Source organism: Tachypleus tridentatus, chromosome 3 (genome assembly GCF_004210375.1).
Source record: "Tachypleus tridentatus isolate NWPU-2018 chromosome 3, ASM421037v1, whole genome shotgun sequence".
Taxonomy (NCBI): Eukaryota; Metazoa; Arthropoda; class Merostomata; order Xiphosura; family Limulidae; genus Tachypleus; species Tachypleus tridentatus.
The window spans coordinates 110,421,835-110,445,811 of NC_134827.1; the positions used below are offsets into that span (position 1 = coordinate 110,421,835).

Below are 23,977 nucleotides of genomic sequence, written 5' to 3' on the forward strand. Positions count from 1 at the left end.
ATTTATCACAACTATAACACAACGTGTTTGGGTCATTTACCCAATTTCTTGTTGCCATAGCGACAAAGAAATAACACTTGAAAGAAGAAAACATCAAAATTCACGAACAAACAAACACTGTTAAGAAATAACACGTCACGTGGCCTGTTAATCATTTATATACTATTGGTGTGTTAAGATTCACGTCGCGATTGGTCTAGAGAAATCTATATCCAGTGGTTGTCAACATTTTAAGTATAAAAAAATGCTGCCCATTTTAAATTAAAATTATTCATTTATGCAGAAGTACATATGACATTTTGTGTAAAATCTGTACGTGATAAAGAAAACATGATATCATTTGTTTTAGAATCAGCGTACAGGATTTACTGTGGAACATGTACATATATCCAGACAATAAAACCATCGCAGTCCTCCGTAATTTGTCTCTTGTAGACATTCCACAAATTTCCTTCCCTGTATTAAACTGTTCACTCTAGCCCATATTAACAATGATTTAATATATAAATGTCATAATTCCCATTTCTGTGTTTTTAATTTCCAATTGGTTCATACGGTTGTAGGCGGTGTTTGACTGTGTGGTGACGTCACTGAAAAACGTCTTCAACATCCTCATTGTATACATCCTCTTCCAGTTCATCTTCGCTGTGATAGCTGTGCAACTCTTCAACGGAAGGTTTTTCTTCTGCAACGACGAATCAAAACTCACGAGGTCGGAATGCGAGTAAGTGTTGTGGAAAAAATAAACAGACGTAAGTGTTGTGGAAAAAATAAACAGACGTAAGTGTTGTGGGAAAAATAAACAGACGTAAGTGTTGTGGAAAAAATAAACAGACGTAAGTGTTGTGGAAAAAATAAACAGACGTAAGTGTTGTGGAAAAAATAAACAGACGTAAGTGTTGTGGGAAAAATAAACAGACGTAAGTGTTGTGGGAAAAATAAACAGACGTAAGTGTTGTGGAAAAAATAAACAAACGTAAGTATTGTGGAAAAATTAAACAGGCGTAAGTGTTGTGGAAAAAATAAACAGACGTAAGTATTGTGGAAAAATTAAACAGGCGTAAGTGTTGTGGAAAAAATAAACAGACGTAAGTGTTGTGGAAAAAATAAACAGACGTAAGTGTTGTGGAAAAAAAAACAGACGTAAGTGTTGTGGAAAAAAAAAACAGACGTAAGTGTTGTGGAAAAAATAAACAGATCCAAGTGTTATGGGGAAAAATAAACAGACGTAAGTGTTGTGGGAAAAATAAACAGACGTAAGTGTTGTGGAAAAAATAAACAGACGTAAGTGTTGTGGAAAAAATAAACAGACGTAAGTGTTGTGGAAAAAATAAACAGACGTAAGTGTTGTGGAAAAAATAAACAGACGTAAGTGTTGTGGAAAAAATAAACAGACGTAAGTGTTGTGGAAAAAAAACAGACGTAAGTGTTGTGGAAAAAAAAAACAGACGTAAGTGTTGTGGAAAAAAAACAAACAGATCGTAAGTATTGTGGAAAAATAAACAGACGTAAGTGTTGTGGAAAAAAAAACAGACGTAAGTGTTGTGGAAAAAACAAACAGACGTAAGTATCAGGAAAAAAAAACAGACGTAAGTATTGTGGAAAAAAAAACAGATCGTAAGTGTTGTGGAAAAATAAACAGACGTAAGTGTTGTGGAAAAAACAAACAGATCGCAAGTGTTGTGGAAAAAATAAACAAACGTAAGTATTGTGGAAAAATTAAACAGGCGTAAGTGTTGTGGAAAAAATAAACAGACGTAAGTATTGTGGAAAAATTAAACAGGCGTAAGTGTTGTGGAAAAAATAAACAGACGTAAGTGTTGTGGAAAAAATAAACAGACGTAAGTGTTGTGGAAAAAAATCAAACAGATCGCAAGTATTGTGGAAAAAATAAACAGATCGTAAGTGTTGTGGAAAAAAATAAACAGACGTAAGTGTTGTGGAAAAAATAAACAGATCGTAAGTATTGGGAAAAAAAAACAGATCGTAAGTGTTGTGGAAAAAAATAAACAGACGTAAGTGTTGTGGAAAAAATAAACAGACGTAAGTATTGTGGAAAAAATAAACAGACGTAAGTGTTGTGGAAAAAATAAACAGACGTAAGTGTTGTGGAAAAAATAAACAGACGTAAGTATTGTGGAAAAAATAAACAGACGTAAGTGTTGTGGAAAAATAAACAGACGTAAGTGTTGTGGAAAAACAAAACAGATCGTAAGTATTGTGGAAAAAATAAACAGACGTAAGTATTGTGGAAAAATAAACAGACGTAAGTGTTGTGGAAAAAATAAACAGACGTAAGCATTGTGGAAAAAAATAAACAGACGTAAGTGTTGTGGAAAAATAAACAGACGTAAGTGTTGTGGAAAAAAAACAAACAGACGTAAGTGTTGTGGAAAAAAAAACAGACGTAAGTGTTGTGGAAAAAAAAACAAACCGTAAGTATTGTGGAAAAAACAAACAGGCGTAAGTGTTGTGGAAAAAAAAACAGATCGTAAGTATTGTGGAAAAAATAAACAGGCGTAAGTGTTGTGGAAAAATAAACAGACGTAAGTATCAGGAAAAAATAAACAGACGTAAGTGTTGTGGAAAAAAAAAACAGATCGTAAGTGTTGTGGAAAAAAAAACAGACGTATAAGTGTTGTGGAAAAAATAAACAGATCGTAAGTGTTGTGGAAAAATAAACAGACGTAAGTGTTGTGGAAAAAAAAACAGATCGTAACCATTGTGGAAAAAAAACAGACGTAAGTGTTGTGGAAAAAAATAAACAGACGTAAGTGTTGTGGAAAAATAAACAGACGTAAGTGTTGTGGAAAAAATAAACAAACGTAAGTATTGTGGAAAAAATAAACAGACGTAAGTGTTGTGGAAAAAATAAACAGACGTAAGTATTGTGGAAAAAATAAACAGACGTAAGTGTTGTGGAAAAAATAAACAGACGTAAGTGTTGTGGAAAAAATAAAGAAACGTAGGTTTTGTGGGAAAAATAAACAAACGTAAGTATTGTGGAAAAAATAAACAAACGTAAGTATTGTGGAAAAAATAAACAGACATAAGTATTGTGGAAAAAATAAACAAACGTAAGTATTGTGGAAAAAATAAACAGACATAAGTATTGTGGAAAAAATAAACAAACGTAAGTATTGTGGAAAAAATAAAGAAACGTAGGTTTTGTGGGAAAAAATAAACAAACGTAAGTATTGTGGAAAAAATAAACAAACGTAAGTGTTGTGAAAAAAAATAAAGAAACGTAAGTGTTGTGGAAAAAATAAAGAAACGTAAGTATTGTGGAAAAATAAACACGTAAGTGTTTTGGAAAAAAATAAACAGACATAAGGGTTTTGGAAAAAAATAAAGAGACGTAAGTGTTGTGGAAAAATAAACAAACGTAAGTGTTGTGGAAAAGATAAACAAACGTAAGTGTTGTGGAAAAAATAAACAAACGTCACATATTATCTCACAGGTGATGGAAGAAACAATTCAAAAATTACGAAAACCGTAATCTAAGGGTCGAGGGTTCGAATCCCCGTCACACCAAACATGATCGCCCTTTTAGCCGTGAGGGCATTATAATGTGACGATCAATCCCACTATTCGTTGGTAAAAGAGTAGCCCAACAGTTGGCGGTGGGTGATGAGGACTAACTAACTTCTCTGTAAATTAGGAATGGATAGCGCAGATAGCTCTTCTGTAGCTTGGCGCAAAATGAAAAGAAGCAACTAACAAGCGTTTATAGCTAAGAAATAATTCGACTGAGAATGTAGCAGACCTGAACACGTGATGCTCTTTGTATGGATCAAAACTAATTCGTAGCAGATCGTACAGGCAGAAGAAAGTGAACTAATGAATTTCATACATTCTCAGAATAATCTGAGAACTGATAGAAACGGTGCATAGAAAACAATATGTTCCAAGTATAACCAGTTTAATGTGTTATAATACGCCAGTACTCTCTGGTACATGGTTGAGGTCATTTATATGTCGTCAAAAGTTAATTTTCGTTCCATTATTTTAAAAGTAGAAAAAAGTAACAATTTCATATCTTAATTTTTCATCACTTAATGTAATGTTAATTTAACATCATGTGATGTGATGTTAATTTAACATCATTTAATGTAATGTTAATTTTACATCATTTAATGTAATGTTAATTTTTCAACATTTAATGTAATGTTAATTTTACATCATTTAATGTAATGTTAATTTTTCAACATTTAATGTAATGTTAATTTTTCATCATTTAATGTAATGTTAATTTAATTACACGTGTGAATGTTATTTTTATTCAAATAGAGGCGAGTATTTTGTGTTTGTTGAAAACGACAAGCCACCAGAAGTTCATAAACGGGAGTGGGACAAACAGCCGTTTCACTATGATGACGTAATGTCCGCCATGCTGACCCTTTTCACAGTTTCCACGGGAGAAGGTTGGCCTGCGTGAGTTGAAATTTATTGTTTATAAATTATCTTGTCAAAAAACATGAACATGAGTAATGTTCAAGTTTTAAAATTATGAAAAAACATTTTGATAAATAATTCACAGTTACACAATCTGTAAGTCTGACGACTTGATAAATAACCCACAGTTACACAATCCTTAACTCTGATGACTTGATAAATAACCCACAGTTACACAGTCTGTAAGTCTGACGACTTGATAAATAACACACAGTTACACAGTCTGTAAGTCTGAAGACTTGATAAATAACCCACAGTTACACAGTCTGTAAGTCTGACGACTTGATAAATAACCCACAGTTACACAGTTGTATGGTTTGTAAAAATACCAAAGTTCTCTAACCCGTAAATTCGACTTCAATATAAAAACCAGCTTAAACACAGCCAAGTTTTGAGATAAATATTTTAACACGTCTACAATAATAAATAATGAATGTATATTTTTTATTCCAGAGTCTTACAAAACTCTATGGATGCCACCTACGAGGACTATGGACCTCTTCCAAGATTCAGGATTGAGATGGCAATATTTTACGTTGTTTTCTTCATCGTGTTTCCTTTCTTCTTTGTTAACATATTCGTTGCCTTAATAATCATCACATTTCAGGAACAGGGAGAGAAGGAACTGGAGGAAGGAGATCTGGACAAGAATCAGGTAAGACTTTAATTCATCACAGAACAAACAACTAGAGGTAGGAGATCTGGACAAGAATCAGGTAAGACTTTAATTCATCACAGAACAAACAACTAGAGGAAGGAGATCTGGTCAAGAATCAGGTAAGATTTTAATTCATCACAGAACAAACAACTAGAGGAAGGAGATCTGGACAAGAATCAGGTAAAACTTTAATTCATCACAGAACAAACAACTAGAGGAAGGAGATCTGGATAAGAATCAGGTAAGACTTTAATTCATCACAGAACAAACGACTAGAGGAAGGAGATCTGGTCAAGAATCAGGTAAGATTTTAATTCATCACAGAACAAACAACTAGAGGTAGGAGATCTGGACAAGAATCAGGTAAGACTTTAATTCATCACAGAACAAACAACTAGAGGAAGGAGATTTGGACAAGAACCAGGTAAGACTTTAATTCATCACAGAACAAACGACTAGAGGAAGGAGATCTGGATAAGAATCAGGTAAGACTTTAATTCATCACAGAACAAACAACTAGAGGAAGGAGATTTGGACAAGAACCAGGTAAAACTTTAATTCATTACAGAACAAACGACTAGAGGAAGGAGATCTGGACAAGAATCAGGTAAAACTTTAATTCATCACAGAACAAACAACTAGAGGTAGGAGATCTGGACAAGAATCAGGTAAGACTTTAATTCATCACAGAACAAACAACTAGAGGTAGGAGATCTGGACAAGAATCAGGTAAGACTTTAATTCATCACAGAACAAACAACTAGAGGAAGGAGATCTGGACAAGAACCAGGTAAAACTTTAATTCATCACAGAACAAACAACTAGAGGAAGGAGATCTGGATAAGAACCAGGTAAGACTTTAATTCATCACAGAACAAACAACTAGAGGAAGGAGATTTGGACAAGAACCAGGTAAAACTTTAATTCATCATAGAACAAACGACTAGAGGAAGGAGATCTGGTCAAGAATCAGGTAAGATAAGATTTTAATTCATCACAGAACAAACAACTAGAGGTAGGAGATCTGGACAAGAATCAGGTAAGACTTTAATTCATCACAGAACAAACAACTAGAGGAAGGAGATTTGGACAAGAACCAGGTAAAACTTTAATTCATCACAGAACAAACAACTAGAGGAAGGAGATCTGGACAAGAATCAGGTAAGATTTTAATTCATCACAGAACAAACAACTAGAGGAAGGAGATCTGGACAAGAATCAGGTAAGACTTTAATTCATCACAGAACAAACAACTAGAGGAAGGAGATCTGGACAAGAATCAGGTAAGACTTTAATTCATCACAGAACAAACAACTAGAGGAAGGAGATCTGGTCAAGAATCAGGTAAGACTTTAATTCATCACAGAACAAACAACTAGAGGTAGGAGATCTGGACAAGAATCAGGTAAGATTTTAATTCATCACAGAACAAACAACTAGAGGTAGGAGATCTGGACAAGAATCAGGTAAGACTTTAATTCATCACAGAACAAACAACTAGAGGAAGGAGATCTGGATAAGAATCAGGTAAGACTTTAATTCATCACAGAACAAACAACTAGAGGAAGGAGATCTGGACAAGAATCAGGTAAGACTTTAATTCATCACAGAACAAACAACTAGAGGAAGGAGATCTGGTCAAGAATCAGGTAAGACTTTAATTCATCACAGAACAAACAACTAGAGGAAGGAGATCTGGACAAGAATCAGGTAAGAGTTTAATTCATCACAGAACAAACAACTAGAGGTAGGAGATCTGGACAAGAATCAGGTAAGACTTTAATTCATCACAGAACAAACAACTAGAGGAAGGAGATCTGGACAAGAATCAGGTAAGACTTTAATTCATCATAAAACAAACAACTAGAGGAAGGAGATCTGGACAAGAATCAGGTAAGACTTTAATTCATCACAGAACAAACAACTAGAGGAAGGAGATCTGGAAAAGAATCAGGTAAGACTTTAATTCATCACAGAACAAACAACTAGAGGAAGGAGATCTGGACAAGAACCAGGTAAAACTTTAATTCATCACAGAACAAACGACTAGAGGAAGGAGATCTGGTCAAGAATCAGGTAAGATTTTAATTCATCACAGAACAAACAACTAGAGGTAGGAGATCTGGACAAGAATCAGGTAAGACTTTAATTCATCACAGAACAAACAACTAGAGGAAGGAGATCTGGTCAAGAATCAGGTAAGATTTTAATTCATCACAGAACAAACGACTAGAGGAAGGAGATCTGGTCAAGAATCAGGTAAGATTTTAATTCATCACAGAACAAACAACTAGAGGTAGGAGATCTGGACAAGAATCAGGTAAGACTTTAATTCATCACAGAACAAACAACTAGAGGTAGGAGATCTGGACAAGAATCAGGTAAGACTTTAATTCATCACAGAACAAACAACTAGAGGAAGGAGATCTGGACAAGAACCAGGTAAAACTTTAATTCATCACAGAACAAACAACTAGAGGAAGGAGATCTGGACAAGAATCAGGTAAGACTTTAATTCATCACAGAACAAACAACTAGAGGAAGGAGATCTGGACAAGAATCAGGTAAGAGTTTAATTCATCACAGAACAAACAACTAGAGGAAGGAGATCTGGACAAGAACCAGGTAAAACTTTAATTCATCACAGAACAAACAACTAGAGGTAGGAGATCTGGACAAGAATCAGGTAAGACTTTAATTCATCACAGAACAAACAACTAGAGGAAGGAGATCTGGACAAGAATCAGGTAAAACTTTAATTCATCACAGAACAAACAACTAGAGGTAGGAGATCTGGACAAGAATCAGGTAAGACTTTAATTCATCATAGAACAAACAACTAGAGGAAGGAGATCTGGACAAGAACCAGGTAAAACTTTAATTCATCACAGAACAAACAACTAGAGGTAGGAGATCTGGACAAGAATCAGGTAAGACTTTAATTCATCATAGAACAAACAACTAGAGGAAGGAGATCTGGACAAGAATCAGGTAAGACTTTAATTCATCATAGAACAAACAACTAGAGGAAGGAGATCTGGACAAGAATCAGGTAAGACTTTAATTCATCACAGAACAAACAACTTGAGGAAGGAGATCTGGACAAGAATCAGGTAAGACTTTAATTCATCATAGAACAAACAACTAGAGGAAGGAGATCTGGACAAGAATCAGGTAAGACTTTAATTCATCACAGAACAAACAAGTTACTTTAATAATAGCTCTTCTCATGCAAGCTCTTTGTTATTTAGTGAATTTAGTGACAATAAATGGATATCTGTGTCAATGTTTAGTTAAAGACAGAGTAACGTGTAATATCTTCAGCACAGACTTCAATGCGGTCATTGTTTACTGGGGAGGCTTCATACCCTACACTGATTTTCTGGTTTTACGTGTCCTCATTGGTAAGTCTAAAGGCTTATAAATCTAAACCTAAATTTGGTACCCGTGATGGACACTATTGTTTTATCTGTGTATATACTGACTTTCCAGAGAGTGTTGTCTTATACGTGTATCTACTGAACTTTCCAGAAAGTGTTGTACTATACGTGTATCTACTGAACTTTCCAGAGATTGTTGTCTTATACGTGTATCTACTGACTTTGCAGACAGTGTTGTCTTATACGTGTATCTGCTGAACTTTCCAGAGAGTGTTGTCTTATACGTGTATCTACCGAACTTTCCAGAAAGTGTTGTACTATACGTGTATCCACTGAACTTTCCAGAGAGTGTTGTGTTATACGTGTATCTACTGAACTTTCCAGAAAGTGTTGTACTATAGGTGTATCCACTGAACTTTCCAGAGAGTGTTGTCTTATACGTGTATCTACTGAACTTTCCAGAAAGTGTTGTACTATAGGTGTATCCACTGAACCTTCCAGAGAGTGTTGTCTTATACGTGTATCTACTGAACTTTCCAGAAAGTGTTGTACTATACGTGTATCCACTGAACTTTCCAGAGAGTATTGTCTTATACGTGTATCTACTGAACTTCCCAGAAAGTGTTGTACTATCTTACTAGGAACGTTGTAACAATCTCTTTATAGCCATTGTACGTGTTTGGTTCTCAGCTATGCTGTCGAGTTGGGCCCGGCCTGGCCTGGTGGTTAGGGCGGTTGACTCCTAATCTGAGGGTCGCGGGTTCGAATCCTTTACACACCAAACATGCTCATCCTTTCAGCCGTGGGAACGTTATAAAGTGTCAGTCAATCCCACTATTCGTTGGTAAAAGAGTAGCTCAAAAGTTGGCGGTGGGTGGTGATGACTAGCTGCCTTTTTTCTAGTCTTACACTGCTAACTTAGGGACGGCTAGCGCAACTAGTCCCGGAAATACCAAAAGCAAACAAACAAACAAAACTGGCGAATTAAAATTATTTTGATTATATTACGTGAAGATAGACGATCGTGACATTGTTATCCTAAGATTATATGTGAGTTACGGGATATAAGTTTTATTGTTTTTCTTTGTTCGTTTCAGAAATCCTGTATTGACTTTGCGTTGCAAGCGAAACCTCTTCAGCGTTATATGCCTAAAAACAAAGACAGTTTGAAATACAAAATCTGGAGAGTTGTCGTTTCCACCGCTTTCGAGTACTTTATAATGGTTCTCATTGTCCTCAACACTTTGTTACTGATGATGAAGGTAAGCTCGAGCTGTCTCGTGTATTTTGTATCACATACGTGAAAGGTATGAGTATTGTAACCACCCTAGAAATCTGTTGTTGTTTTTTGTTATATTTAATATGACAGTGATGGAGTACCTAAGTGTCAGTTGCTTCATACATTTAAATCTTTGTCAAGTTATCCCATGGTCACAACTACGTCCCAACAGGTAATCTTCGTTACAGTTGCCATAGCGATGGAAAGGATTTGGAATCCATGGAAACGTTATCGCACGTACTTCGAGACCTTTTTTTATTGAATTTCCGGTTGTTGTTTTTGTTTTGTTTTGGGCGTATTTCAAGAATCGATCTTGTAATGAAACTTGTTTGGCCTCGCTCTGGGAGTGAAAACAGAAAATACGAAATAATAACAAACTGACAACTGCTAAGAGAAACTAATAAGGAAAGCATGTGTCCTGAAGTTAAGTCTGCATGGCCACTGGTATGTGAAAGTAATGTGAAACGTGTTTGTGTTCATGTGCTTACCATTTTCTTTATCTTGTAGAAAGTCGTTTCTTCTCTGTTCCTATTCTCACGTGCTTTTAATGACCAATGAAAAACGACCCCTGACAACAGTCTTGCATTATATTAGTTGTTTGCACTCACTGTTGGCAAGATCAGCTAATCACGTGCATTTACTAACCAATAAGAACGATCTTTTACGATGACGTGATAATTGGTTGTTCGCACTCTTTGCTGTCCATGTGATAAAACTTGTAAAGTCCGTAATGAAGTTCTCAGCTATTTTAATAAGAGTTTTTCTTACAGAGCATCACATTGAAGTTAAATATAAGTTGTGGAAACGTTTCTTGTGAGTTCTTTCTTGGTGAAGGTTTTTTGTTGTGTTTATTCGTGAAGCCTGTATATTTGTTTTCGAGCTTTTATTTAGAGTTAAACTTCTGTAAGCTGTTTATATATTTTTTCACTACCCTCTAAGAGAGATAGAGATATACTGGAAGCTTTAGGTACCAATCTTGCTAACAACGATTCGTATGTGACTCAAGAATCCAAACATTTTCCAAGATTGCATCTAAAGGGTTAAAAAACTCCGCATATTTGAAATTAGGTAATTGAAATTTTGTTTAATATAATATAATACATCGTCTAAAGTTTTAAGGAAGTTAATATTATATTCCTGAATACGAGTGTTATGATTAAATCAGCCCGTCTTTGTTCTGTACCACAGTTTGGACTCTTGCCAACTACTCTACAAACCCACATATAAAACAACCACAACTAGAAGGGTACGTATTTAGTTGGTCTGGAATGCAGCGTCTAAACTCAATTCCTAAAAACTTGTAATTAGTTAGTTCCTATATCACATGTTGTTCTAGGAATTCTTGGATTTATTGGTGCATTTTGCACTTGTTTCTTAACATCTTTGGACTTAGGTCACTTCCCTTAGATCGTTGTTTTCCTACATAACAGAATAACAGTGTTACCTGCTGATAGCGAGAAGAGGTTTATATACCAGAAGTGCAGGTTATTACAGCTGAAGATTGGACAGAAGTGGCCATTTTTAGATGTCCAAGTCCGTAATGGGAAGGTAGAAATCCTAAGAGAAAGTTGTTCGATACAAGGTTCAATGTGTTTCACAGTGACTGTTCAGTACAAGGTCACAGAAGGTCCAAAAGATTTCACGGTGACTATTCAGTAGAAGGTCAAAAGGTCCAAGATGTTTCACAGTGACTGTTCAGTACAAGGTCACAGAAGGTCCAAAAGATTTCACGGTGACTATTCAGTAGAAGGTCAAAAGGTCCAAGATGTTTCACAGTGACTGTTCAGTACAAGGTCACAGAAGGTCCAAAAGATTTCACGGTGACTATTCAGTAGAAGGTCAAAAGGTCCAAGATGTTTCACAGTGACTGTTCAGTACAAGGTCACAGAAGGTCCAAAAGATTTCACAATGACTATTCAGTAGAAGGTCGAAAGGTCCAAGATGTTTTATGACGACTTGTATCAAGCAAGAAGTCGCTCATGGATTCAAGATAAGTTTCTGGACTAAAATTATTACCATTGGTAAACAAAAAACAAAAAAAAACTTCCAAAATCTTAGTCACATACCGGACTTAAAGTCGTCAGTTCATATGGACTTTCATTATAATTCGTATCGTAATGAATTACTGTACTCTTTTACATAGAGGCTCAAGGTTCATATCTCGATATGCCAAGAAGAAATGTAGAATAATTATGTGACTGGTTTAGAAGTTAATTTACCTTCACAGTCGTACACTAAAATAAACTGTGAACGTGTATATTGCTCCGAATTTCATTTATGTTGTTCAATTGGGTGAACAAAAATTTAACTTTCAAATTGTACATCTTTAATTTGTTCAAGAAGTTTATAACATTCAGTCTGCAATACTACTACGTCGTAACTGCAATCCTAAACTTTTAATGAATATTACAGAAATTATAATTTGTAAATAAGTGCAAAATGAATGAATATATAAAAGTCATAATAAATGCGTATATGTGTAAACAAATATAGATATATATTTATATATATGTTAATGTATTTTTTTGGGGAAGGAACTTTCTGAAAATGGATTGTTGTCTTTTTAGGCTTAACATTTTGAGCTTTAATTTCGTTTTAGTTTTAAACTAGATAATTGATGAAATGTTGTACGTGAATTTTTTCTTTACATAGTGTTAACTATATTTGTTCTCACTCAACTGTCTGACTTGTCTTGCTTTCTTGCCTATGTGGGTTGCCCCGTGCCTAGTTTTACAATCAAAGCAAGCTAATGGTGCTATCTCTACACTACATGAATGCTGTCTTCACTGCTTTCTTTACTGTTGAATGCTTATTGAAGCTGGCTGCATTTGGAATCAGGGTAAGAAAGTACGAAAACTCCTCACTAGATGTCGCTGAATACTGCGAGTTGAGTATCACTGGGTGTTTATCAAATAATCAGTTTTACTTTCTATTCGAAGACGATTTTATTTCGAATATTTACTAAAACACTTACAAATGATTGTGTTTTTTATTGTTAGTTTGTAATCCATATCAATATCGAACACGGCTTGAGGATGTTTTTTTGTTAAAATGTAACGTGTACGTTTAATTTGCAATGAAAATATTAACAGCTTTTAGTTTCAGATACCACGAAGATCTAAATTAATAGTTTGTTTTGTTTCTGAAGAATTTGGATGTTGTTATCTTTTGTTTTATTTAAAGTGAATAAGAAGTAAGTTTCATACTTACAAACAATCTCTTTCTTTGAATGTTTTATTTTCTTTAAATATTAAAATAATAACATTAAAAGTAATCTAATATTATTAATCGTTAGAACGGTGAAATACCTAAAGTTTATTTACAACAATGACTAAACTAGTTCATATTTAATTTCATTCAACAATATAAAAGTTAGTGCTTTACCTGAAAGCTATCCCAACGAGAAAATTTATAGGATGGGAAAACAATTAAAGTTAAGTTTTAGCAGTATACTATTGGTTGAAAATTTACTGTCACTCAAAGTAGTAACCAATCGTAGAGCTGAAATTGCTGCATGTGATATGTCTACTAAACCGTGAATGGTTGAAGTAAAATAGTATCTTGCCAATTCGTTGTTCTTATTTTCTCGTAGCATTAAGAGAGCTTAGCTTATTATTGGTGTGTTCGTGGTAATTTAGATGTTACCGCTTCTTAATCAAGATCTTAGACAGTATAGCATTGCCTCAAAGTTTGTCTGATAAAATAACAACTAAAAATTATATTCACTGCTGACGTCTTGCTATTTTCGTTGGACGTAGAAATTAAAACAAAAGAAAGACCTAAGTGTGTCTTTGTGAATGATTTTCAAAAAATACACGAGAATTTTGGAGTTTTTTAAAATAATTAATACCTCACTCAGTGTAAACTAATATATTAAAAATATTCAGAAGCCAGTACCTTCTTCCTGTCATTTTTTCTTTTGTAAGGAAAACCTCAAAATAATCTTTTTAACCAAGTTGTAAAACGAATAAAATTTTTAGTTAATTATAGGCCTAAAGAGCACTGTGAAGTTTATAGTTAATTATAGGCCTAAAGAGCACTGTGAAGTTTATAGTTAATTATAGGCCTAAAGAGCACTGTGAAGTTTATAGTTAATTATAGTCCTAAAGAGCACTGTGAAATTTATAGTTAATTATAGGCCTAAAGAGCTCTGTGAAGTTTATAGTTAATTATAGGCCTAAAGAGCACTCTGAAGTTTATAGTTAACATAGGCCTAAAGAACACTGTGAAGTTTATAGTTAATTATATGCCTAAAGAGCACTTTGAAGTTTATATTTTTTTTCGGTGTTTCAAAAGACCTATTCATAATTGGTGACAACTTTTGAGGTGGTGTATTAATTGGTTTAAGATTAGTGCTTTGGTCACAACGCATGGAAATGTCATTAATCTCCAAACTGATTACGAATAAAATACTGAGAAAATAAAATTTGCCTTTCATTGACATATTTGTGTGTTGTTGTTTGTTTTTCATTTATTTAGCATGTCTGCATCCAAATAGCATGCTATCGTACGATTGATCCATTTTTGTTAAGTGCATGTTAGGCCTAACTAACTCCTTTAGCATTCTCTGGTTGAATGTTAGGCCTATTTTTTGTTTGTTTGCATGAAACCAAATTGCATGATATTTTGTTGGTTTGGGAAATGCTCGTAGTTTCACAACAGTTTTATTGACAACTTTCTACGAATAATAGGACAAGTTATCATACAAAGGCTAAGATTATCGGTTTAACAACCATATGCTAATGTTTAACTTAATCTAAGTTTCAGATAAGTTTCTGTTTTAGTTGTTTTCATATTCACTCGCTTGAAAATCTTACCACACCAGGCAAGTACTAAAGCTGAATGTAAAACCCTTTTAATTTTAATTGAGACCTTCTTTGATGACTTATTCCCAGTCTCTCATAACCAAACAACAAAAACGATTGCTTTGTTTCAAACAACTGCAGTCTCTCACCATCAAAAACCTCACCAACCCTGAAAGAAAACAAAAAGCTATCAAATTTGGTTGTAAGTTTATTCCTGTCACACTATTTTTTCTTGTTCTTTTGTTTTTCTCGTCCCATACCCCCTCCCTTTGTTGTAGTAGTCACAAGTAAACAATTATTAGAGCTACATTTAAGCTACTTGATCAAACTAACTTTCCACAACACTTTTCCTCCACCTCGAATGTGTTCTTAAGCTTGTTAGTTTTCGATGCAAGACTGAGCTTTCTTCCCATTCATCATTCATTCTTTTTAATTGGTTTAATACGTTGTCGTCTGTATAGCAACTTAATATTTATTTAAATTCTGAATTTTAGGGTGTTCTGTTTCATAAATAAAGACGTAAAAACTACCTTCTAAAAGTTAGACGATATTATTTGATCGTTAGTTAATCGAGTTTTGGTTATATATTTTTAATGTTTTTTGATCGTTAGTTAATCGAGTTTTGGTTATATATTTTTAATTTTATTTGATCGTTAGTTAATCGAGTTTTGACTATATATGTTTAATGTTTTTTGATCGTTAGTTAATCGAGTTTTGGTTATATATTTTTAATGTTTTTTGATCGTTAGTTAATCGAGTTTTGGTTATATATGTTTAATGTTATTTGATCGTTAGTTAATCGAGTTTTGACTATATATGTTTAATGTTTTTTGATCGTTAGTTAATCGAGTTTTGACTGTATATGTTTAATTTTATTTGATCGTTAGTTAATCGAGTTTTGACTGTATATGTTTAATTTTATTTGATCGTTAGTTAATCGAGTTTTGACTATATATGTTTAATTTTATTTGATCGTTAGTTAATCGAGTTTTGACTGTATATTTTTAATGTTATTTGATCGTTAGTTAATCGAGTTTTGACTGTATATGTTTAATTTTATTTGATCGTTAGTTAATCGAGTTTTGGTTATATATGTTTAATTTTATTTGATCGTTAGTTAATCGAGTTTTGACTGTATATTTTTAATGTTATTTGATCGTTAGTTAATCGAGTTTTGACTGTATATTTTTAATGTTATTTGATCGTTAGTTAATCGAGTTTTGACTGTATATTTTTAATGTTATTTGATCGTTAGTTAATCGAGTTTTGGTTATATATGTTTAATGTGTTTTGATCGTTAGTTAATCGAGTTTTGACTATATATTTTTTCCAAGCATTCTATATGAAGATATATTGTGCTATCAGGTGTCCATTGTAAATAATAAACACTATTTTGTGTAGAATAATTTGGTGCACTGGATTACAGAAAGAAAAAAACAACAATTTCCGTATTTTATAATCCTACTAAACTGTAAGATGTATTATTATAATTTTTGTATTATGCAACTGATTTTTAGTTGGTGTATGTTATATTTTTTTCAAGGTTGTATCTTACCAGTCATGTTATTCTAAACATAATTTAGTATCTCTAAGTTGTTGTGTTTGACACCGAAAACGATTGGAGTTGTACACGTGTTGAAACATGGTGCAATTTATGTCCTAAACAGGAAATTGTTATTAGTCTAAATTATTATTTGGAAGTTGGAATAAGCTTAAAGTAAAGGTTTATTCACCACCTTATCGTCAGCTAAATGAACATACATTAATCCCAAAAGAATCAGTTTGTCACTAATAATTTAATATTTTTGTTATTAAACCCAATCTTTGCAAACATACAGGTTACACATTATCGTGTGTACTGAGTCACATGATACTAGTGTTACTGATCGTTTTCATTACAATCAATTGTAAAGTGTGCTTAAATCACATATAGAGGAGTTTGGTACTTAAATAAGATGTTTAGAATGATGTGCTTGTATCATATGTCTAAGAAATAGGTGATTATATAATTAATTATAACCATGGTTCACCAACGTGTAAAAGGTGATTACACTGTAGGAACAGTTCAAGAATTAGATCATTCAACTAGGAAATGTAAAATTTTACAAGGACTGTTACACGACAACAATAATCATTTTAACCCACAGTGAGGAAGCAATGCCCATTTTGTTTGTAGTTTCATCTGACTGTGATTTTCTCACAACGTTGTTTACAGAAAATATTTACATTTATCAGATTAATTATGTTGTCTAGTTTCAGCCTTTCTGTAACAAATATTTCTCAAGTTCTTAAATATATTAATGTAAGTACTCTTAACAGTTTTTTGGTTGTTTCTCATTTATTTGTTCACAAAATATCTGTCCGTTTTTGTTACACTGCTTCAGTTTTATTTTGAAGAGATACTTGTGGTAACATTCTCTAATTATATCATTCTCGTAGTTTTATAGAAGAAGTATCACAAAACGACAACGTTTTTTACCTGATTAATATCTGGTTAGTGATTTTTGGAATTTCTGCGTTATTGAACCAATTAATTTAAGTAATGCTGTATATATATTATAGAAATTATTAATTAGCTTTATTATGTTTAATTTGTCCGATACCTTCGTGATGCTTTTTGGTTGTTTATGATTTTAGTTAATTAAAACTATTTTTAAATGCGTAATTCTCTAGTTTTATTCGAATACATTATATTGTCCATTTTTTTGTCTCATAGATCATGATTTTTACTTGTCTGAAAATAAAATACAAACTTTAAAATTAATTCCATTTGTACACAAACTTAAGACTTATGTTTCTGTCATCCAAGATGAATCTTATTCGTTCGTATTTAAGTATGTTAAGCCTAATGTTATATTTTTAAGCATGTTAAGCCTAATGTTATATTTTTAAGTATGTTAAGCCTAACGTTATATTTTTAAGTATGTTAAGCCTAACGTTATATTTTTCTACATTTCTCAAATCTTTTTTAAGTTTATTTTACTAATTATATTTTACTCAGTAATTTGAGAATGAACAGTCCGCAAAGGACTGTTATATTTTTAAGTATGTTAAGCCTAATGTTATATTTTTCTACATTTCTCAAATCTTGTTTTATGATTATTTTACTAATTATATTTTACTCAGCAAGAATTAATTTGAGAGTGAACAGTCCGGAATGGCGTTCCGACTTTTGACAATTCAAGACATTAACATTCGTTGTCTTGGATGAACCGTTGATCCATGGATCACAGAATGTCGTTGCATTTTTTTCAAAATCTAGTATAACAACTCCAGTTAACAATAACATAACATTTTTTCACTATTGTTTATCATACCTTATTTGTGGATCCATGACAAAGTTGTACTTCTGTTTAAATAATAATATTGTTGTTTAGAGGTGTGAATCCTTTTAAAGATCTTTTGTCAATATTACGTGTTCTAAATGAAGAAATATCCGATATGGAGACGAAGAGGAAACTGTTGAAACTGTTTACAGAAAAGACAGATGTTTATTTAATTTTTACATACATTGGCTGATTTTATAAAATTGTATCGATTATCGATATATCGGTATATCTTTTGAAGAATGTTTATTTGTTGAATTTCACTCAAAGCTACACGAGGGCTATCTGCGTTAGTCGACCCTAATTTAGCAGCGACAGACTAGAAGGAAATCAACTAATAAACACTATTCATTGCTAACAGTGGAGTTGGCCGTTATATAAAGCCCTTCCAACCAATGGCTAAAAGGGTGTGCACTTTAGATGGCGTAACTCGAACCTGTAACCTTCAGATTGCGACTCGAATGGTCTAGCCAACAAAACCGTGGTAGGTCTTAAAACTGTGCTAACCAAGGTGAGCATCGTGCTTTAAGAATACCAACCATGAGTGAAGTCGCTAATAGAAGGAAAGGTAGGTTAGGGGTAAACTGTGGTAACCTTGGCTGGAGGGTAAGAAGTACACCTACAAATGTTTTGTTTTTTTTGTTCTCTTCAAACACTACAAACGGTTTAACTTGTGATAAATAACTTTACAAAGATTTCATCAGAGTCAAACTTGTTTTCTATTAAAGAAAATACTAAACTTTTAAAATATAGTGTATGTTACAGAAACTAATTTTATTAGTATAATATCAATAATATTTTAGTATTACAGATTAATAAATTTCAAATAAAAATATCTTTATCATTACAAACATGTTATTGTAACACAGTAGTTGGCACAATATGAGCCAACTAGCTCAAAATAAATCAAATGCAACTGAAAGGAACAATGAGTTAGATATGATATTATACCCGAATAATTGTTGGTACTAATCTATACACTGTGGAAGGTATACTGCTAACAGCGCCAGTTAAATTTATCAACAACACTTTTCGAACAACAGATCCATCAAAGTGTAGGTTTGTCTCTATCTTAAAAGTTTGTTAGTCTTACTTAATGTGACGTCTAGATAGCTTACGGCATGTATTTATATCCATAGCATTTCGAATGTGACAGCTGGCTGCATTACTTATATTTAATACGACACCTAGAGAGCTGGCTGCACGTATTTCTATTTAATGTGACAACACCTGTACAGCTGTCTGCACGTATTTATACTTAATATGACACCCAGACAGCTGGCTGCATTTTTTATATTTAATGTGACACTTAGACAGCTGGTTGCATTACTTATATTTTATACGACACCTAGAGAGCTGGCTGCACGTATTTCTATTTAATGTGACAACACCTGTACAGCTGTCTGCACGTATTTATACTTAATATGACACCCGGACAGCTGGCTGCATTTTTTATATTTAATGTGACACTTAGACAGCTGGCTGCATTATTTATATTTAATGTGACACTTAGACAGCTGCCTGCATTATTTATATTTAATGTGACACCTAGACAGCTGGCTGCATTATTTATATTTAATATAACACCTAGACAGCTGGTTACATTATTTATATTTAATATAACACCTAGACAGCTGGCTGCATTATTTATATTTAATATAACACCTAGACAGCTGGCTGCATTATTTATATTTAATGTGACACTTAGACAGCTGGCTGCATTATTTATATTTAATGTGACACCTAGACAGCTGGCTGCATTATTTATATTTAATATAACACCTACACAGCTGGCTACATTACTTATATTTAATATAACACTTAGACAGCTGGCTGCATTACTTATATTTAATATAACACCTAGACAGTTGATTGCATTATTTATATTTAATGTGACACCTAGACAGCTGGTTGCATTATTTATATTTAATATGACACTTAGACAGCTGGCTGCTCTATTTATATTTAATGTGACAGCTATCTGCATGTATTTATATTAATGTGACACATATACAGCTACACCCTTGTGCAAGTTAATTGAAACAAATGGTCATTTTACAATATTTTCAGCATAGCAGCCTGTGCAGACTCGCTGATTTCCTTTAATAGACATTTTTTCACACAGACGGTGTCATTAGCTGTGTTTAGCAGTACGGTCGATCTATTTTTGGAACATGTGACGAAATTTTGAGGAATATTACATCACTCGAAATTGCGTTAGAAGGGCAAGGAGACCAGTCAAAAAACAACTTCTTATCAATTTACTGAAGAAAAAACGGTATCAATGGGGTCTGAAATACAAGAACTGGACACAAGAACAATGGAGGAAAATGTTATTCAGTGACGAGACTCATTTCTCTATACAAGGTCAAAGAAGTCTGTATGTTCGCAGATCTCCAGGTGAGAAACTTCGAGAATCTCACATCAATCAGTTCATAAAACATCCCTTGAATGAAGATGTTTTTGGGTTTCTTCAGCTACTATGGCGTCGGAAACTTACATATCGTAGAAGGTATGATGCGAGGATCACAGTACATACAAGTTTTGCAGAGAAGAGTCGTTCCAGAATTGAAAAGAGATTTCCAGATGGATCTGGCATTTTTCACCAAGATCTGGCTCCGTGCCACACATCGAAACTTGTGAAGAATTTTACGACTACAACGCGGACAAAGGCGCTGGACTGGTCTGGAAACTCTCTGGACTTAAATCCTATTGTAAATCTTTGGGCGATTTGTAAAGAAAGACCTCGGGGAAAAGACTGTACTACGAAAGATAAGCTAATTGAGGCCATAATTGAGGTGTGGGACCATGATCCAAAAATTAGTAAAGATTGCAGTCAACTCGTGGACTCGATGCCAAAACGGATTAATGATCTTCTGAAAAATAAAGGCAGTCATATCATGTATTAATTTGTGAGTAATTTTTGGATTCTCAGAAATAAAACGCAAAAAATTGAAAAAATCGTAATTTTCCGTCTTGTTTCAATTAATTTACACAAGGGTGTATCTGCATGTATTTATATTTAATATGACACCTAGTAGGCTATTTGTTTGAATTTATAGATTTCTAAGTTATTTGTATTTTCTGAGGCATGTTTTGTATATATTTCTTTAAGCTCATAGTAAACTTATGACTAAAATACATGAATGCAAAGACAAGAGAAACAATTGTAATAAAATGTTTTCATTTGTTGTGTGTGCACAAACAATATTAATGTGTAACATAACACTAGCCTTATAAACAGTGTGCAGCATGACACTACCCTTATAAACAGTACGTAACATGACACTAGCCTTATAAACAGTACGTAACATGACACTAGCTTTATAAACAGTACGTAACATGACACTACCCTTATAAACAGTACGTAACATGACACTACCCTTATAAACAGTGTGTAACATAACACTAGCTTTATAAACATTACGTAACATGATACTAGCCTTATAAACAGTGTATAACTTGACATTAGCTTTATAAGTAGTGTGTAGGTGTCAACAGTTCTGTTAGTTGTAGTACAACCCATGATCTAACTGAAGATCACGTTAACTGTGGTCTAACCTTTGAACTTACTACGACACACCACGTTATTGTAGTCCAACCTCAGGCCTAATTGTGACATACCAAGTCATCTAGAATCCCGACTCTGAGCTAACTTGGTCTAAGAGCGATACCACCTTAAATAGAACATTTATACAGTACATTGTAAAATGTGTATTATATCAGTGAATAATATAATATTGAGCAACGTGATTTGTCCATTATTTTTATTTTTAAATAGGCTTAGTGATTATTTTAAACTAATAATTAATAGTTTGAATCCTTTTTCTACAGTCGAAATATGAAACGTCATATTTTAATTTTCTCTTTAGGTTATTTTTGATAAATATGTTATGCAGTGGTATGTTGTTGTTTTTTACTGGAGAATAACGTTATGCAAATATATCAAGGTCAAATGAAACCAAATTCTTTGTGGTTTAAACTTTAGTTGAATATATATATTTGTTTCTACTCATTTTGTCCAAATTCATTAAAATATAAGAGAATTCGGAGCTAGTGGAATATATTTCAGGTAATATAAATCTTATCTCTGCCCCCTGCAGTGGCTTAGAGGTACGTCTGATGGCTTATAACGTTAAACATTGGTTTCGATCCCCACGATGTGTGGAGTGCACATAGCCCATTGTGTAGCTTTGTGCTTCAAGACAAACAAACATAAATTAATTCGTATTCTCTAGTGGACGCAAAGTTTGTAATTCGGAGTTTAATTCCTGCTCAAAGGACAGGGCAGATAGCACGTGGTGCAGTTTTGTGCTTCGAAACACACAAAGAAAGACTTTCACCCTAAAATGAGGCAAACTGGTGAAAACCAAACGCTAGATAACTTCTACTACCTTTCGTTTAAATTTGAGTAAAGGACACGTCAAGTATTGTTTTATTAATATTATTATGATATTTCTAGGTCATTAAAAACGTGGTATCAGATTTTGTTAAAAACATTCACTCGAGACTTGTATGCATTTCACATGCAGTAATCTAAGTTTTCTCTATATGTCTCAGACGTATCTTGTTAAATTACGAACTTAACGAAGTAAATTTGTTCTTTTATGATTTAAAGACCACGAAAAAACTGAGTAAATAAAAATATGTCATTTGTTTTATATATATATATATATATATGTATAAATTTCATGAATTTTTTAAACACGAATTTGATATTTTCTAGAAGGTAAATTAATTACTGTAATTTAAGATATATATCTTGTGTTTCCTTGTTAAATAATAATAATTATATTTACCTAAAATCGAATTAGTTCGTAATTTTAAAGTCTATTTACCTTAATTGATAAAAATGTACAGATTTTATGTAAACTGTAAACAAAAATGTTCAGATTTTATGTAAACTGTAAATGTTCAGATTTCTGAAACGTGAATTTCTATTTGTTTCTCCGAACAAAGAATTACTTTCGGGACAGTTGGAACACATTCGACTTTATAACAGTTGTAGGAAGTATTGTGGATGCCCTGGTGATGGAAATAGAAGTAAGTCGTTTATGAAAGACGGAAAATTATATTTATAATAAATAGTTCTATAAATGTGTCTTCCAGTGTCTGATAACAGTTTACATTACTTCTCATTACGATAAATATTATAAAATAAACTGATACAGAGTTGTTACGTTTCTTGGCTCTCTGGTGGCACAGCACTTGGCTTATCGAACTAAAAATCGGGTTGGGACAACAAGGATGGTCCCTTCTGTAACTTGTGCCTAATAACACTTAATTCATTTTACATAATTTTTACAGTACAATCAGAGTGGAGTACGTGTAACCTGGTTACTCAACTTTGATTTTAACTGACAGCAAGTTTCACTCAAAAACGGGACCGTCTACAGAATGTACTAAAAGAGTTTGTTTTAAAAAACAAATTAATATTTGAGAGAAGAATGATTTGGTTGTTGTTTTTGAATTTCGCTCAAAGCTACACTAAGGCTATCTGCGCTAACCGTCCCTACTTTAGCAGTGTAAGACTAGAGAGAAGACAGCTAGTCATCACCACCCACCGCCAACTCTTGGATACTCTTTACCAACGAATAGTGAGATTGACCATCGCATTATAACACCCCACGGCTGAAACGGCGAGCATGTTTGGTGCGGGATTCGAACCTGCGACCCTCGGATTACAGAGTCGAGTACCTTAATCACCTAACCACGCTTTGCCTAGTCATGAATGATCGCGGGACAACCGCGACCAAACACGCTGGGAGTAGACAAGAATGATCGGGGGACAACCACAACTAAACACGCTGGGCGTAAACAAGAATGATCGGGGGAAAACCGGAACTAAACCCGCTGGGCCTAGACAAGAATGGTCCGGGGACAACCGCGACTAACTCGCTGGGCGTAGACAAGAATGATCGGGGAAAAGCGGAACTAAACCCGCTGGGCCTAGACAAGAATGGTCGGGGACAACCACAACTAAACACGCTGGGCGTAAACAAGAATGATCGGGGAAAGCCGGAACTAAACCCGCTGGGCCTAGACAAGAATGGTCCGGGGACAACCGCGACTAA

The 23,977-nt window shown here is 33.6% G+C and overlaps 1 protein-coding gene across 1 annotated transcript in view; it reads left to right on the plus strand.

Annotated features, from left to right (window-relative positions):
- The window catches only part of LOC143245967 (voltage-dependent calcium channel type A subunit alpha-1-like), a 109,274-nt gene extending 86,313 nt beyond the window's left edge, over nucleotides 1–22,961 (plus strand). Inside the window, exons 25-30 of the mRNA XM_076492220.1 lie at nucleotides 564–724; nucleotides 4,291–4,434; nucleotides 4,909–5,110; nucleotides 9,591–9,755; nucleotides 12,501–12,611; nucleotides 22,863–22,961. Of these exons, the coding sequence (XP_076348335.1) occupies nucleotides 564–724; nucleotides 4,291–4,434; nucleotides 4,909–5,110; nucleotides 9,591–9,755; nucleotides 12,501–12,611; nucleotides 22,863–22,961 (882 nt within the window). The remainder of the gene's footprint in view (nucleotides 1–563; nucleotides 725–4,290; nucleotides 4,435–4,908; nucleotides 5,111–9,590; nucleotides 9,756–12,500; nucleotides 12,612–22,862) is intronic.
- The last annotated feature ends 1,016 nt before the right edge of the window (nucleotides 22,962–23,977 follow it).